We start from the raw sequence: 18,585 nt of genomic DNA, 5'->3' as shown, positions 1-18,585 counted from the left end.
AACCCTATGTGCTAGGAACTGTGCTCCATTCTGGGAATACAAAAATGAATGAAACTCAGTTCTTGCTGCCTATATTGTATAATCTAGTGAGTTAAATTATCACGTAAAATGATTGCAGTAATGTGACATGTGGATGATAGAAATATGTGGTAACACTTCACTCACCCTGGAGAGGTTAGGGAGAGCTACATAAAGGAAGTGATATTTGAGCTGAATTTAGAAGGATGAGCAGAACTTTTCCAAGTGGATTAGACAGAAAAGAAAGGAAAGGTATTCCAGACAGGGAAAGTATTACGTGCAAAGGCACAGGGGCCAGAAAAGAAAACATGACACATTAAAATGACTAGCATGAGTTAGTCAAAGTTAGACCATGGATGTTGTGGGGTGGGCGTGGCGAGAAAAGATGAAATTGGTGGGAGAGGAGGGTTCAGTTCATGAAGCCACCCTTGGGAATTGGATTTATTCCTGCAAAGCAATTTACTGATTCTGAGAAAGGAAATAACATGATCAAATTTGCTTAATAGAAAGATCACCTTTCCTGTAGGATGGTGGAGAATGGATCAGAAGAGTAAAGACTGGGCACGGAGAGAAAAGTTAGATCACTCCAAGGGAAGAAAGGGTTGGGAGACACCCTGAAGAGCACCAACTTCGGAGGCCTCTTTCCCTGTCAGGGAAAGAGGAATAACAAAAGAGAGAGCACAGTCTAGAAAAAGAAGAGAGCTTTAAGGCAAAGACAGTGACCAACACTGTTACAAACCAGAGATAGATCCAGTAAATGAAGATGGGAAAGTGTCAAACAGATCTGGCAATTTGGGGTCAGGCACTGGGGACCTTGGCAAGAACCATTTCTGTAGATTGCACTGCATCAAAGCAACGGAAGTAGCCAAAAGGAATCTAGAGTGAAGGAATAGGTGTTTTTGTTGTTGTTGTTTGTTTGTTTGTTTGTTTTTTAATGGGAGAAACTTGGGCACATTTATATTTGAGAAGAGCCAGTTGCAATGGAGCAAGAAGGATGGGCCACTGAGAAAATGAGGCAGCATGTCCTATACAGAAAAGGAACACTTTTTCCTCTTAAAACAAAAAAAAATGTATGTATAGGTATAGATATAAATAAATGTATAGGGTTTGAGGAGAAGACTGAGGGATGTTAGCAGGAAGATAGGGAAAGTCCTGTTGGTGTTGGAGTTTCTGTTGGGACTACCAGTAACAGCATCTCTTTCCAGCACCTAAGTTCTAAATGACTTGAAAAATAAACACAACAGTAGATATAAAGATCAAAAATGTTGCCTTATTTCTGATGCAGCCAGGCGGAGGGCATGGCTTTAGGTCTCTTAGCCAAATGGGGTTGCGGATACTCAGTTCCAGGATTAGGCAGCTATTCGCACCTGGACAAGCAGCACTATGATGCTCCGGTGGGGGTTCTGCCCAAAACACTTTCATGTGGAGGAGAAAGACAGGAAAACCCAGGCTTTCTGCGGGTAGCGTGCTCCCGAGAAGAAGGGTGGAGTTGAACAGAGCCCGTACAGTTTTTCTTTCCAAATTTACCAATCAAATAAATCACTCCTCCTCGCAGGGGCAGGGTTAGGAAAGGGGTGGAGAGATCTAGAGTTTCGTAACTGAGCTCCCTTCCTAGAGAGGAAACATGACAAGGGTGGAAGAAGCATTCCCACTGACTGTTGATGTCTTCTAAATAAAAAAGAAAATAATGTGATCTGTTTAAAATCAAAAGGGGTGGGAGAAGGAAATACTATTGGCTTGGGAATGGTCACAATAGTTAGAATCATCATTTAGGTGACCAGGAGAGCAGACTTCGGTTTAGCATTGAGGGTCCAGCCATGGTGGGAAGTCATAGGTTGGAAGGAGAATCCATCCACATGGTTGTGTGATCTTTAGCCAAAATCATGAGTCTATGGTTGGATTGAAAACCAAGGGAGACTGTGCCGCAAAGTGGGTTTCAGGAAGGGAGTAGCTGAGAGGTCAAATATGATGAGAACTGAAAGATGTCCATTGGATTTAGTAACGTAGAAGCCATTATGTGAACTCCAGGTTTTGATGAGGAAGTAAAAGTGTGAAAAGAAAGTGAGAAAGGGGCCGAGCCCGTGGCGCACTTGGTAGAGTGCTGCGCTGGGAGCGCGGCGACGCTCCCACCGCGGGTTCGGATCCTATATAGGACTGACCGGTGCACTCACTGGCTGAGTGCCGGTCACGAAAAAACGACAAAAAAAAAAAAAAAAGAAAGTGAGAAAGTATAGAGACAATGTACATAAACAACTTTTTTTTGAGAATAAAAAGTAGAGCAGTGACAGATTTGTGGATAATGGAGGGTTTTCATTTGGTTTAGCTTTGTTTTAGACTGAAAAATGTCAGAACATGTCTGAATGCTAGGCACACAATCAGTAGAGAAGAAGGAGTTGAAGATTAAGGAGAAATAGACAAATGTTTTACATGAGTAAATAGATAAATGTTTTAGACTTATGTGAACCCGGCCTGAAATTTAATGAACTTCATAAGAAAGAATAGAAAATTATCTTTTGATGCTCCCTAGGAAAAATGTTTTAAGTTCTTCTCAATTCATTTTTTTTTTAAATTTTTTTCTTTAGAATGCATCAGGGATCTATGCAGAAATAGATGGAGCCAAAAATGAACTACAAGGAAAACTATACAACCTAAGTAACCTCAGCCATGATTTAGTCCGAGAAGCTATTGACCATGCACGAAACCTTCAACAAGAAGCTGAAGAATTGAGCAGGTAATATCCTGGTCTTAGAAATGCAAATATCTACATGGGCTGAATAAAATATTTTTATTCACTTTCATATTCCAGAGTTATTTATTGGGACACAGTGTTAGCAGGTTGGTTAGGGGTGGGTTTGCTTGTTTGTTGATTTGTTTGTTGGTTGGTCCCTCTGAGAGTCAATCGTTTAGTGCAATTTTTGGAGAGAGATGATTTTTCTATTTAAAAAAAAAAAAATCTGTCAAATTAGAGTACTGTATTCTGGCTGGGGATGGAGGGTTCTGTTCCTCAATTATCAATAGGGTGACCTAAGGCATTTTGGTGACTGGAAAGCAGGTCCCTTTACAAGGTCTAATTCTACTATCACTTGTTTCTTTTATAGACAGCACTAGCTTTCCACACCCAAGTGCCTTAGGTGAAGCTGGTTGGGAGTCGGCAGTACAACTGGCTTCTGGTAAATACTGTAGTCACTCTGCAGTGCACGGCAGGAACTATTCGATTTCAACACCTGTTAAGAGAAAATCAATTGACAATTTTCCTCGCAGCATCCAGAAGAGAGTCACACACCCCGTGGGCACTCAATTAATGCTAATTGAAATGTAGTGAAAAATTGGAATTGAATTCATGACCCTGAAATAATAGGTAAATGATGAGATCATTATAGAGAAAGACTATGGATCAAACACTTACAAACAAGGACCAATAAAGGTCATGAATAAAATACGAACCAACATTAATTTCTGTTCAAAACATATATTACCTTGGGGCCAGCCCGTGGCTCACTTGGGAAAGTGTGGTGCTGACAACACCAAGTCAAGGGTTAAGATCCCCTTACCGGTCATCTTTAAAAAAAAAAAAAAAAAAAAAACCTGTATTACCTTTTCATTCCTGATTGCCGAAATTTTCAAACACCCTTCCAAATCTCCTGAGAAGAACAAGAGAGATGGAGAGAGAGATGTCACATAAAGCCTTGGTGTGTGAGATAGTGTTATACCCAGCGCAGTATCATGCCCCCAGGAAATGTGTTTTTGGTGAAGACATTAAAATGGAGCTTAGATAAAATACTGTTTTTGATAATATACTGTGTCAGTAGAATATTGTTTACATGAAACCTGATTAGAAATATCAATCACCCTGAAGTCCTTTTGTTTTTAGAATATTTCTGACCTAATATATTCAGGGAAACATTCAAATTTATAGACATCTTCCCTTCAAAATGTGAATATTCTTCAGCATCTATCTGGTGTACACAATGATTTGCATGCTGTGCTCAATTTTAGGCATGATTCATCAAGAAGCTTCCATTTCAAGAGCACATTTTTATTTTGAATATTGATGTAGCACCTGTTTTGTACCTAGTAATAAAAACAAAGTAAGAAAGCCTTTGGTTCAAGCTCTTCGGTATGTCTTACCACTCTACCCAGCAAAATTTTAAAATATTAGTATATATTTGTAACATTTTCTTCCTTCTACCCCTTTCTTTTAAAACTTTTTCTTATCTGCCTTCCTAAGGTTTTACTCTCTGAGCCATTTCTAAGAAGAAGGGGTCATGGGGAGGATCAACTAGCAAAGACTGGGATTAGGATGACCTCTAGAGAGCAGGGCTACATTGTGACTTTCTTGGGCCCTATGCACTTTTGCCTTGGTGGGCCCCTGTCTCCATAAAAAAAAATAATAATAATAAAAATAAAAACTAAATTTCATGACTGCATTGTTATAAAGACTAACATAATCATTTTTATCCTCATTTTTTCTACTGATTTAAAAAAATTAAAATGAAGACATTGTGTGGGTCCCTACTGTGTCTAATAGATAAGTCAGCCCTGTTGCAGAGGACAGAAGGATAGATAGAAGGATAATGAACTTGGACAAAAGAGAGGGAAGTAGCTGAGGAAATAGAGAAGAGGTTGCTGTGAGCCAAAGAGAGCACACAGGGACTATGGCTCAGTGGAGGAGGCTGAGAAACTGTTGACTGAGCTCAAAAGTTCAGGTGGTTTGCAGAGAGGAGTGAATGTGGGGTCTGCAGTGTCAAGAAGTGGGTCACAGATAACCTTCCAGAAGTTGCTGGTGAATAAAATGATACTAGTCATCAATGTTTGGGATTGAGAAAAAAATAAGAAACCAGTGGATTTAAGACTGAGTAAAATTAAGTCAAAGGATTTAGGATGAGCTGCGGAAGTGGGAATAGAGTTTATATTACAGAGGAAGAGGTATTTGTCAATAAAATAAATCATGTGCATACATGTACAGTTTGAAATTCCAATTCAGGAAATAGTTTCGGTACAATAATAACGCCTGGTGTTTACTGAATTTCAGGTGCCATAGACCAAGCTTTTATATGTTTGATCCCTGCTCCACCTCACATCACTCCTAGGAGGCACATACTGTTATTAACCCCTGTCTGTGAGAGTTCCCAGTGCATGAGGGGCATTCAGTAAATGTTCCATGAACCTTACATGGGTCAGAAAGGGCAAAGGCGGAGAACATGGTGTGTAAGGCAGGGGTGGGCTGGGCTGAGAGGGGCTGTGATCTTAAGGGACACAGCCAGGTGGCAGGAGTGAAACAAACCTCAACAGTGTGTGCCCTGGCAAGCTCTGCACCTGCCCCCAGAGCCTCAGTTTTTGTGGAAAGGAAATAACAGGGCTGATTTGGGTAAGCAGTTGGTGGCGATGACTGCAGGTGTATTCCTCTGCCTGGCTTCACCACATAAACAAACTCTTACTCGAAGAACTGCAGAGGGCTCTTTTTAAATCTTATTCCATTTTCCTGCAGCCACTGGCAGGCAGCTGCTGTGGAGCAAAAATGGGCTGAAATCTCAGGGGCAGCAAAGGCAGAGGAATGCAGACATGTGCTGCTAGGAAGGGCAGCTCAGGAAAACCTTGCCAAGCCAGGTGACTTTGAATAACAGGAAGGAAGCATCTGTGATCCCAGAAATATTAAAATCAAGCCATAAGGAGGCAAGAAGGAGAAATGAGATGACAGGTTTATTCATTGACAGGAACTTGCACAGTTCAGATATGAATGGACTGGTGCAGAAGGCTTTGGAAGCATCAAATGTCTATGAAAATATTGCGAATTACGTTCGTGAAGCCAATGAAACAGCAGAATTTGCTTTGAACATCACTGACCGAATTTACGATGTAAGTATTCCTTTATTTTGAAGTCCATTTATGTGGTGCCTTTCCCTACTCAATACTTTTCTGTTTTCTAATGTCATCTCTCGAGCTTCCCATGTAAGTTACAAATAGTACAAATGGCAGAAAGGTCCGGGGAACTGAGGAAAGACTGTTTTCCTTAGGCATGAAGGTTTCAGTTTGCAAGTTCTTCATGCTGTTCTGTGTGCCAGTCAGCAAATGCCAGTTCCTTTGAGCTTTTTCTAGCCAAAGTCCCTGAAGAAATATATCTAAAGACCAGTTCCTGCTGATAGAGAAGATGCTTTATGCATGCATTCATATTTTTTCAACTCAGAATTGTTTATTGAGTGGCTTCAAAGTGTGACAAGCACTTTGTTGGGGCCTTGGTCAGGGAGCTGTTCTAGGTTCATTGAATTTTCCTGAAAAATCATTTTTCTTGAAAATGCCAAAGACATTATTTTCTTATGTTCACATTTGACCTGGAGTTTGGACTATGAAAATGAAGCTGTGTGAAGTTAGCTGGTGTTCAGCGGGTAAACTGTATCACTTAAATGCTGAAACCATGAAAAGCTGATGTCTTCTGCTGTCATTCTTACTCTCTTCACCCAATTCCCTTGTAGGCTGTGAGTGGCATTGATACTCAGATCATTTACCATAAAGACGAAAGCGAGAACCTCCTCAATCAAGCCAGACAACTGCAAGCAAGGGCATTTTCTAGTAAATATCTGCACTTTCCTACTTTCTTCTGATTTATAGCTGCGTCCCTCCTTTCATACACATAGACAGAAATTTCCAAAAGCTAGGATTAAAGAATACATAATTTTTTTTTTTTTTCGCGGCTGGCCCGGACTCATGCTGTTGGTGTTACAAGGCTATGCTCTAACCAACTGAGCTAACAGGTCAACCAAGAAGAAATAATATTACCAATGAATAATACACCATAGTCCCTGCTCAGAGTCAAGTTATAATAAGGCAAGGATTTTATATTTTTTAATATATTGTAGTTATCCAACATGTAGTAGATATTCTTGCTAATCAAATAGGCTGATTAGTAGAAACTTAGCATAAATGTCAATTTTCAAGAAGATAATGCTATAAAATACACTTAACACTTAAACTACATTGCCCATAAGTTGCCCATAATTTAATCTTTGTTGAATAATTCAGAAGGCTCTTTAAAATTTTTACTGCAAAGGAATTGGTCATCATTGTAAGAGTCAGTTAGGATGACAGGGAGCCACAGAGCCATCTGGTTATTTGCACTTTCTTATAGTTCTACACAGTAAAATGTGTAGAACAAACCTGATAAAGATGCTAAGATCACTCTGTGTAAAACTATAATACACTGCTGAAAGAAATTAAAGATCTAAATAAATTCAGATTTAAATAAAATTTAGATCTAAAGAAGAATAAATACCATACTTATTAAGTAGAAAACTCAAATTTGTAAAAATGACAGTTCTCCCAAATTTATCTATAGATTCAACACAGTACCAATTAAAGTACCAAAACTGTATACACACACACACACACACACACACACACACACACACACACACACACATATATATACCGGTTAAAGTACCAAAACAAGGCTCAGATGACTTCTCCCAGTGTGAATTCTTCCAAGCACTTAAAGAAATAACACCACTCTTATACAAATTCTAGAATTTGTATAATTCTAGAATCATTCTAGAATTTCTATGGAAATGGGGGGAAAGCCAAGAATAGTCAAGATAATCTTGAAAAATACAAACAAACCTGGAAGACAAACTATGAGATATCAAGACAAAAGTAGAGAAATTAATACAAAGCTATAAAATATTACAACATTGTATCATCTCTTTTGAATAAAGTTTAAAAACAGACACAAGTAACATGGAGATAGAATTCAGCAGTGGTCATCTTTGGGTAATCATAGGGGGCCTAGGAAGTTTCGAGGGCACTAATAATGTTCTATTTTCTTGACCTGGATGCTGGTTAAATTTTGTGTTCACTTTGTGAAAATTCATCAGGCTGGGCACTTATAATGTGTGCCCTTTTCTAGATGTATGCTATATATCAATTAAAATTATATTGAAACAATTAATAAAAATAATTATTTACATGTAATTAGTCATCATCACACATATATAGTTTTTTTTTCTTTTAGCTCCTTATCAATTTTGTTGCTAGATGTTATTAGTCACAGCAGTGCTATATTTTTCCATCAAAGAAATTAAGTATTATGGCATCCTAGTAACAAGCAGTGTTGCTAGTTTTCTGCAGTCCTATACCTCTCATTCTAAATACCACTTTCCAGAATTGGTGATCTATGCTCAGAGTATTCAGAATATTGCAGAGGACTCCATGCTACAAATCAGAATTTTCATGTTGAAACGGAGCCTTTTTGGAGGCATCTTGGCCCCACTGGTACTACTTTTCCTGCTGCTTCTCCACAGACAATGATGAGGCAGTGGCTGACACCAGCAGGCGTGTGGGGGGAGCCCTTGCAAGGAAGAGTGCCCTCAAAAACAGATTAAATGATGCCGTTAAGCAACTACAAGCAACAGAGAGAGGTAAGGATCACAGAGAGAACTAAAGTCTTAACTGTTTGTTCACTGATGTGTACGATAAACCTTTGAGGAAAGATTAGGTGATTTCTTACTTGTCAATCATTTTATAATTATTTTTTCTGATGACAAAAGAAACTATGTTTATCACCCCCCAAAATTGTCCTAGAAAATAAAAAGAAATAAACATAAAAGCTGTAATCACACCACTTAGAGGGGATCTTTAAATTTGAGAGCATTTTCTTTCAATCTTTCGTGTGTGTGTGTGTGTGAGTGTGTGTGTGTGTGTGTGTGTGTGTGTGTGTGTGTGTGTTTTAATGGGATCATGCTGTTTACACTGTTTGGTAATTCTTGTGAACATTCTTCCTTGTTAACAATATGCCCTAATTTGGTTATTGGATTTCTTTGGCTCCAACTGTAAACAGCTTCCCTCTGTCACGTGTTGAGTTTTTCTTATCATATAAGCAGGAAGACCAACAAGCCAAAGAGAGAAACAGAGCACTTGTCTTGCCTAATCTGGGATTACTGGTACCTTAAAAGGATATGATTAGAAGCAAATGTGCTTTCTTCAGCATAGTAAAAGTTAAAGCCCTTCTTCTGGATGTGGATGTTTCACTAAAAGGAGCAAATCCTAGCTACAGTCCTGCAGACTGGCTCTGGCCATGAGAGAGGTCATCATTGAGAAGCCTGAGCAGCATCAGCATTACTGTTTATTGATGCTTACTGCGTGCTGGGCACTGTGCTAAGTGTCCAACATACCTTATCTCATGCGAGATTTAGTATCACCATTGCCTTTAGGCTGCTAGCAACCCTGGAACTTGTCAGGGTTAGGGAAACTGCTCGTTAGGCACAGCCAGTAAGAAGCAGATCAAGGATTGAAACCAACATTCATCAGAATCCAGAGCACATGAAGTTAAATTAAATGTTTTCTCACTTTAAAATTTTGAAGTTACAACACCACGTAAGTGATTTCTCATTATTTTTATTACATGAAGTAGTACATGACCCTTATACAAAAATTGGAAAATACAGATAAGATAAAAGAGAGAAGAAAAATCACCTCTAATCCCATTGCCTAGACAAAATTTTTTGTCATAAACTTACATTATTTTTATTTTAAATATGCAATTTTTAACGAAGATGGGATTTCACTATTGATACTTTGTTGAAACTTGGTTTTTTTCTATTCAAAAATACCTTTCCTTATTAATTTACCTCTGTACTATGGCCTCATTTTTGTGGCAAAAGTGTTCCACAAGAATACTGATCCAGCATTAAAAGAAATAATATAAAAGAAAGTAAATTTACACATAAAAGAAAGTAATATTTACAATGAATTTCAGACACAAACAACTCCTTAGTTAAAATCTCATATGCGTTTTCTGTGGCTTTCTCACCAGGTCTCTAACCTGATGAAATACTTTTTTTTAAAAAAATTATCTCTTAATTTGAAAGCATTTTAAGTGATCCACATGGTTTAAATGAGACTTTAGAGTCTTTTAAACTCACTTATTAATACTGTTTACAGTATTCTGGTGCACCTAACTCCTACCATAATTAACATATACAGATTTCACGATTTTAGTTTGACTTAAAAGCCCAAAATTTGAGATGTCTTATCCCAGTGACTAAACAAATGTTAATGTTCCCCAACACGTGTCCTGCTTCTCTGCAAAGTGCATGTCCTTGTGCTCTGTGTGAAGGTGATGCTCAGGAGCGCCTGGGTCAGTCCAGGCTGGTCACCGAGGAAGCCAACAAGACAACAGTGGAGGTTCAACAGGCCACCGCCCCGATGGCTAACAACCTAACCAACTGGTCACAAAACCTTCAAAATTTTGACTCTTCTGCTTACAACACTGCAGTGGACTCTGCTAGAGATGCAGGTATCACTTAGAAACTTCACAATTTGGATCCAGTTGAAGAATTGGTTCAACATCTTTTGCTAAGAAGTAATTTTCTTTCTTTGGGTTTTGGATTGGAATATTGTTAAAGTTAGCTTTAAAAAAGGAGAAAAAATTGTTCTATTTATCTGTATGTGTGTGTCTATACATATGAAATTTATATGTGAAATTTATATCACATAAATAATCCCTAGATTGGCAGAGTCATACTTTTTTCTATGTGAGATAATGGTAGCGATTGTTTTTATCAATGTAAGACTGATCCTTTGGGAAAGAAGGTCAATTAAATGTCAGAGAAAATAATGTTAACAAAATACTGTTTAGTTTTTAGGGAAAAAAATTTACTAAATTTCGGTGCTTTCACTAAATAGCATTGCTTTTTCCTTACCTGAGAAGCAGGTTATTACCAACAAGTACTGAATATGGCCAAACATAACTCCAGCTTCCCATTAAGAAGAAGCTTGTTGGCCAACTTGAGTACATAACTTTATAGCAATGAAGATAAAGTATTCCAATGTCTACTTAATTTATCTAGTTACACTTGACATTAAAATCATACACTACTTGAGAAATTTCCCTTTTCTCACATTGTTATTCAATCTTTTTATACCACTTAAATATCAATGTTTATCCATATCACGACGAATCATCACTGAAACTTTTAGTTTTCCAGTATGGTTTTGCATACTATATTACTTTCATCTGCATCTGAATTAAAAAACAATTCTATGAGCCCATATATGATCTGTCACTAGAAATTTTATCCCAGGTCACAAACACCCATTCCCATCAGGAAGATACATCTTTTATATTCATCTTTTAAATACATATTCATTAGTTCTTCTATGTAACCACTCACTTAATTGCTTTTAAAATTTTATCTTTAAAATATTTGTCTGCATGACACCCAACATTTATAAAGATATTACCTCAAGAATATTTACTAAATTTAAGTAAAGAATATTTACTTCAATTTCTTTTTTGCTTTCCCAATCTTATCAGGGGATTCCAATTAGCATCCAGCACTAATTGAAATTGTTTCAGGCTACTGTGTTTTTCTCAAATAGCGTTTTGTGGTTCAAGACAAAGCAAATGAAAGAGCAGACCATAACATGAGATTTAATTTTAAAAGATTCTAATAGAAGGTGGCTCCCTTTTTCTGAGAGAATTGAGGGCAGGGGAATCTTGTCTTATATACATTTCTATAATCAAAATGTAAAGTAATGCTACAAATATACTTTATTACCCCTAATTTTTAAAGACAACTATACTACAAAATAGCTATCATGATCAGTGATCCAAACAATGAATATTTATCTCTGTATTAATCAATACATTAAACTATAGTTGCTATTATTTTACTTAATTTCATTCCTTGTACTGGAGAAACACCTTGTTTCCTAAGTACAGAGAAGAGATGTTTCTTTGACCCATATTGACATAGTCTTCTGAACCCGAGTTTAGTTTGGCTCTAGTGAGAGGCTTGCTCTTGCCCAGCTGCTAATGCTCACTGGCCATAGTTCTGCCCTTAGGTAAGAGAATACCCGAAAGATATTCACTCTCTAGTCTAGTGGTTCTAAAACAGTTCTGATCAGTGTGCATCAGAATCACCCAGAGGGCTTGTTAAACATAGATTGCTGGACTCCATTCCCAGAATTTCTGATTCAGTAGGTTTGGGATGAGGACAAAGAATTTGCACTTCCAAGTTTCCTGGTGATGCTAGTGCTGGTGGTCTGGGGACCACATTTTAAGAACCACTGTTCAGTCAATGAAACTTTGGAAAAAGTTATGCCATTCTCTGTGTTTGGATTTCTCTCATCAAGCTGTATCCTTATGACTTGTGCTCTTTGTGTATGTTATGCACTCCAAAAAGAAAAAGTGCCTAAGAAGCAGGTCATTTGCAGTCCTGGGGGTACAGCTGCACTAGGCTGGGTCAAGGGGAGTGTGTGCCCTGCCCCAGCACCTCCTCTTTTGCTGCTCCACCCCACCCAATGCCCAGAGGTTGTTTTGTTCTCCAGCAGGAGGTCCAGGACTAAAAAGAAAAACAAGGTCAGTATGATGTACCCTTTGTCTGTCTACCACAGATCATCCTGCTCACCCTCACCTTGGCACAATTGCCACTGTTCTGGGTGCTACTTGATTTCCTCCATCTAGCTCTGCCTCTGCTGGGACAGTGTGATGTCTGTATGCACATTCAGGAAAACAACATTTCCACCTCCTTTCGCCCAGCATTCCTTTTGACCTGTTATATAAGTTATATTAGAAATGCCAGCAGAACCTGTACTGTATGGTTAGAGGAACGTCTGTATATTTGTCATGGATCCTGCCCTTTAGAAATGTGCATTATAAGTCAGCATGCTCCACATATAATTTATAAATCTGTATGTACTATCAATGTCAGAAAATAGGAATTGGTTATGTTTTAGGCTTTACTATTAATTTTGCAGGACTAAAAATAATTTCTTATAGTTCTACCAGAAGTAATCATGTTTGTTGTCTCATTACATGATTCCTGAAATATACTTAACATTGAGATATTTACTCAAGTGATTAATTTTCATTAACTGCAGTGAGAAATCTGACAGAGGTTGTTCCTCAGCTCCTGGATCAGCTTCGTACAGTCGAGCAAAAACGGCCTGCAAGCAACGTTTCTGCCAGCATCAGGAGGATCCGAGAGCTCATTGCTCAGACCAGAAGTGTCGCCAGCAAGGTAAATGATGCAAGGACTCATCAGTCACTCAGTGATAATGAGAACACGAAAGCTGAGCTCCAACTCCTCAGGCAGCTTCCAGAGCCTGGAACCTTTCTGCTGCATTATCCAACTCAGTAGTTCTCAGCCCCAGTTGTTCATTAGAATCCCGTGAGGATCTTTGAAAAATAAACCAGTTCCTGGTCCCAACCACAAAGCAGTAGATCGGGCTGAGAAAGGGCTCCGCACCTGTATTTTCTAAAACTTCCCAGGATATCCTAAAGTGTAACCAGGATTAAGAACCACAGAGTTAAGGTAGTCAACAAAGCTAACATAGCAAATAAATCAAATAAAGCCCCAATAAAAGACTCAGTTCATTATTATTATTATTATTAGTAGTAGTAGTATTCATTATTTTAACAGTTGTTTTAGTGCAATTACCATATGGAATAATCTTGCCCGTATGTCCTATTTCTTCAGGAAATTCTCTGGTACAACACAGATTATGTGAAGCATTTATTAATCATCCACAGGCTTGACTGAGTAATTACTTACCAGTTTAGTTGAATAAACTCAACAAAGACCCAGTTCTGAGACATGTGTACAGAAACAACCTAGCAACAAGATAACTAGAGCCAGTACTAGTTAGAGACATATCCCGATGCAATTAATATTTTCAGTGTGGCAAGTAGGGCTTGTTCTTGGACCTCTTTTTAATTTGTTCTTTTATTGATTTGTAAGCCCACCTCATTTTTTACAACCAAATTATATGGTTTTATTTTCTTAATTAAGAATTGGCCTGAACTGACTATTGGCCCCAATTACTGATGAAAAGAAGGGTTAGAAATAAACTATTTTATAATGAAGGATATTATTCTTGGTAAATATATTCAACTTTTAAATGATATTAAGTATACAGCAAGAAATGGTATTCTGAAAGCTAGGTTTTTGTGAGTGCTTTCTTGTAATACTATTTATATGAAGTATAACTTTGGGGCTTTAATCACCTAAAATCATTTTCTAAAGAGAGTCTTGGTTCTACTTTTGGGAGTTGGAACCTCATTCAGTTCCCCAAAAGGAGATGCTTTCCATGCAGATATGAATCTTTCTCAGATTCAATTTTTACCATAAGACTTTAATCCCACACACTGCTTGACTATCTATTAAGATTCATTGGTCTTAACTGGCAGCATAGGACAGCTGCAATTCACGTACTTGGGAATGGAGTCTGGAGCTCATTGACCATCCACATTAGCCAAATCAGTATTAATTGATTGATGTAAATACATCTAATTATTCAGAAAGATTCGCATAAATAGCATGAGTCTATACAACCTATTCACTTCCGAATACTCTAAAAATCACCTGTGAATCAGACCAGTTCAGCACATTGTATTGGACCTCTTAGAAATCCGTTTACTGAATTGTGCTCTGTTGTGATGCCTTTCTGAGACTCATTATAAAAAGCACTTTAATAAACTCGTCATTACAAATGTTATAATGATAGAGCACTGGACAGTGCTTTATAGTTATCATCTGATTTCATCCTCACAATGAGCTCATTGTCCTCATTTTACAGATGAGGAGGCCGAAGGTTAAGTGACTTGCTTATGGTTACATAGCTAGTAAGTGGCAGAGCCAGGTTCGAAACCTGGTCTAACACTACAAAGCTGTGTCTAGACCTCTCCCAACTGTACAGGTGTGGCCAAGGGCATTGCTCATGGCCTGCCTCAGGCTTTTTTTTGTGGAGAACTGGGGAGAAAGCCCCAGCTGTATTAGTACCCAAGATGAGTTATACTTCTCCTAAACAGTTTATGTATATAAAGTTTACGGGCCTCGTGAATTCTATAACTAACCAACTATCCCCTCAAGTTGTTTAGTTCACCCAAACCAAGTATATAGTTCATTGTGAAATTCATATTTATCTTCATTCTTGGATTTAGTTTATCACCATTTTTCTTTGCTTTCTTTCACTCCACTTTACATTTAAATTATTGCTTTGTCATCTGCCTTAACTCTTTTCTCTAACAATCTGAGGATGTAAGTAAATGAATAAAGTCATGGAGGAAAATAAGCTCACAGACCCCCATCTAGAATGAGGGGAGACCATTGAGAATGATGGGGAAGCACTGTGCCCATTTCTGCAGCCTACTTTTAATGGAATGATTTCGTGACTCCAGATCCAAGTCTCCATGATGTTTGATGGCCAGTCAGCTGTTGAAGTGCACCCCAGAACCAGTATGGATGACTTAAAGGCCTTCACGTCCCTGAGCCTGTACATGAAACCTCCAGTGAAGCAGCCAGAAGTGACTGGAACTGCAGATCAGTTTATCCTGTACCTTGGAAGCAAGAACGTAAGAACAGGAGGTTTTAAAGGAGAGGACAATATTAAAAATGAAAGCTGCTTTTTCTCTTGCCTAAAACAAAGCTATTCATGCAAACAAACAAAATTCCCATTCTGGTAACTCATGAGATATAAATAATTTTTTTTTTTTTTTTTTTTGTCTTTTTCGTGACCGGTGCTCAGCCAGTGAGTGCACCGGCCATTCCTATATAGGATCCGAACCCGTGGCGGGAGCGTCGGCACGCTCCCAGCACCGCACTCTCCCGAGTGCGCCATGGGCTTGGCCCGAGATATAAATAATTTTAGTGGCAGGATCAAAGTTGTGACTTAAGGACAAGTAATTCCTTCTCTATTTGGGGTATTTCTGGGATTGCTTCATATCAGCATCATATTACTAACTTTGATGAGTCTGAATGGAGCATTTCAAAGACCTTCAGAGTAACAGCAGCTTATTATGTTTTAGGTCAAGTCCTGGTGGAAGATGCTTAGAGATCCATACTGTAGTCAGGCTACATTATATTCCTGAGTTAGCCAACAATGTTAGTTCATTCCTGGAAGCCATCAAATTTCCACAAGTCTGTAGTTGCTTTCCTCCCTATACAGGATGCATTTAGGCAATCATGCGGGCAGGAGACTGTGATGCAGCCATAGAGAGGCTGGAAGGAAAGAGCCACTGCCCAGTCTAACAAAAACTTTGGGTAATAAGTCAGACCAGAAGTTGCTTGCATACTGCCAAGTATTTGGATTGCTGATTGTCCTTTAAAGAAATGAAAATAAAAGACGATATTCATGCGCATGAATTTTATTTAAATGACTTCTTGACATTTCAGGCCAAAAAAGAGTATATGGGTCTTGCAATCAAAAATGATAACCTGGTATATGTCTATAATTTGGGAACTAAGGATGTGGAGATTCCTCTTGACTCCAAGCCCGTCAGTTCTTGGCCTGCTTACTTCAGCATTGTCAAGATTGAAAGGTAATGTGAATTCATGACATGGGGCTTATATGCACATATCATACAAAATCTATTCAAAGCACTCACACGTGCACACCCAGTCTTCCTGTGGAGTTATAAATAGCATTTTCTTCCTTTTTATCCTTGCTCCTCTTTCTTCCATTATTCCTGTATTTGTTCCTACACACCTAAGTGGGGGAAAAAAGATTAGAAAAAATGATCATCATTTCTAAATAGCAATCTGATTATTAGATCTCTTTACCTGGCCAATTTATAAATTAATTCCAAGATGGAATGTCCCGTTTCCCGTTCCCATTGATTATTGATATTCTATAAATGCTTATTAATGTAACGGAATCAAATATGTGATGAGGGCACATTTACATTTTGACATTTAAGAAAAAATTCCTGCAAATTATTTAGCTAATAAAGACTCCTTATCTCAACAGGGTAGGAAAACATGGAAAGGTGTTTTTAACAGTCCCAAGTCTGAGTAGCACAGCAGAGGAAAAGTTTATTAAAAAGGGTGAATTTGCGGGAGATGATTCCTTGCTGGACCTGGACCCTGAGGACACTGTGTTTTATGTTGGTGGGGTGCCTTCAAACTTCAAGGTAAGCTGTACAGCTATATTTTGACTTATTACAAATCTATGGTGATTGTTTTTATAAAACCTATAATAAATGGGGAGGGAGGCAAGAACCTAATATCGTTTTAAGAGCATAGCTCAGTGATGGTAGAATTCTGAACCAGGATCTGTAAATCTGGTGTATAAATGTGGTCTCTGCTACCCATATTTTCATAGTGTCAAGTGTTTTCAAGCTATAGCTAACAAACACTTGGAGATCAATTAATCTCATTCTGATACATGCATATGTAATATTGCCTCCACCTACTGCAAAAGTATCTGTACCTTGTGCTGTCACCACAGTTTGGATCTAGTCTCCAGCTTTGCAGATGGCAGTTTCAAAAACTCTATCTCAACTAGTACAGGTTTGAAATAAAGTATATGGAATGAGAGGTGGGTAGGACCTAGAAGACAGTGTGAGACCTAATGAAATGTGGATAAAGGAAAGGCCCAAGACGACGGGAAGTCAACCTAGGGTTTCAATTCCAGGACTGCAACTTACTAGTTAGGGGCACATTATTGAACCTCTCTGAGAATTACTTTTCTTCTCTTTATATGAGAACAGAAATACCTACCTTACAGAGCTGGCATGAGGACTGATTTTTGTCATGAATTCACTGTCCAGCGTATGACCGGCACATAGTCCATGCTCAATATATCCAACGCTCTCTGCTAAGATATGCACAACTGACAAATCACTTCTTATCTAAATGATTTAGCATAGAGTAGACACAAACCCAGATCTAGAAAAATATTTATATCAATGGGTAGGTCCCATTGAGCTGCAGTTAGTTGCATTGTCTGTTCTGTGATGTCAGGGTGAAATTTGAGCATGGAACAGTTGACTTTACTCTTTCTATCGTACAGCTCCCTGCCAGCTTAAATCTGCCTGGCTTCACTGGCTGTCTGGAATTGGCCACTTTGAATAATGATGTAATCAGCTTATACAACTTTAAGCACATCTATAATATGGATCCCTCCAAGTCAGTGCCCTGTGCCAGGTAAGAGACGGTTAAGAGTACTAAAGACTTGGATGGGTATGCAAGAGCAGCAGACAGGACAAGTGTAGGGGAACTTTGAAAGTTCATAGTAGTCATGCCTGCAAAAAACTCTTCTGTTTTTCTCTACTGTAGATGAGCATACACAAGCATACAATCAGCACCAAGATCTAGGTGAGCAATTAAAAGTGTTAAACAACTTGTTTGTAGCTTTGATTTAGGATTCCAGGGAATGGGGTTTCCCTGAAGACTTCATTTGTCTCAGCACCTAGGGTAGAGAAGAAGTCCATTAAAAGCAATTCATTTAACTTGCCTATAAATACATCTTTAACTCTTCCATGCAGACAATAGGACTTCATTTAAATGTTGTAAGATCCACACAGTATGTTAGGAGAATGGGTTAAAAGGGCCTTACTTGAAAAGCGTAACAGAAACTGCAATGTTCATATGATCCTTGTTTCCATTTTAGAGATAAACTGGCCTTTACTCAGAGTCGGGCTGCCAGTTACTTCTTTGATGGCTCCAGTTATGCAGTGGTAAGAAACATCACAAGGCGAGGGAAGTTTGGTCAGGTGACTCGCTTTGACATAGAAGTTCGAACACCAGCTGACAATGGACTTGTGCTCCTGATGGTCAACAGAGTGAGTGAAAA

The 18,585-nt window shown here is 38.4% G+C and overlaps 1 protein-coding gene across 1 annotated transcript in view; it reads left to right on the top strand.

The window, feature by feature from the left end:
• Nucleotides 1–18,585, top strand: part of LAMA4 (laminin subunit alpha 4) — a 130,955-nt gene that overhangs the window by 78,970 nt on the left and 33,400 nt on the right. The window contains exons 13-23 of the mRNA XM_063096436.1: nucleotides 2,601–2,749; nucleotides 5,733–5,874; nucleotides 6,489–6,585; nucleotides 8,310–8,426; nucleotides 10,124–10,303; nucleotides 12,892–13,031; nucleotides 15,191–15,364; nucleotides 16,185–16,330; nucleotides 16,759–16,921; nucleotides 17,803–17,936; nucleotides 18,403–18,574. Of these exons, the coding sequence (XP_062952506.1) occupies nucleotides 2,601–2,749; nucleotides 5,733–5,874; nucleotides 6,489–6,585; nucleotides 8,310–8,426; nucleotides 10,124–10,303; nucleotides 12,892–13,031; nucleotides 15,191–15,364; nucleotides 16,185–16,330; nucleotides 16,759–16,921; nucleotides 17,803–17,936; nucleotides 18,403–18,574 (1,614 nt within the window). The remainder of the gene's footprint in view (nucleotides 1–2,600; nucleotides 2,750–5,732; nucleotides 5,875–6,488; nucleotides 6,586–8,309; nucleotides 8,427–10,123; nucleotides 10,304–12,891; nucleotides 13,032–15,190; nucleotides 15,365–16,184; nucleotides 16,331–16,758; nucleotides 16,922–17,802; nucleotides 17,937–18,402; nucleotides 18,575–18,585) is intronic.

Source organism: Cynocephalus volans, chromosome 5 (assembly GCF_027409185.1).
Source record: "Cynocephalus volans isolate mCynVol1 chromosome 5, mCynVol1.pri, whole genome shotgun sequence".
NCBI classification, from domain to species: domain Eukaryota; kingdom Metazoa; phylum Chordata; class Mammalia; order Dermoptera; family Cynocephalidae; genus Cynocephalus; species Cynocephalus volans.
This window is presented reverse-complemented; position numbering and strand designations above follow the sequence as displayed.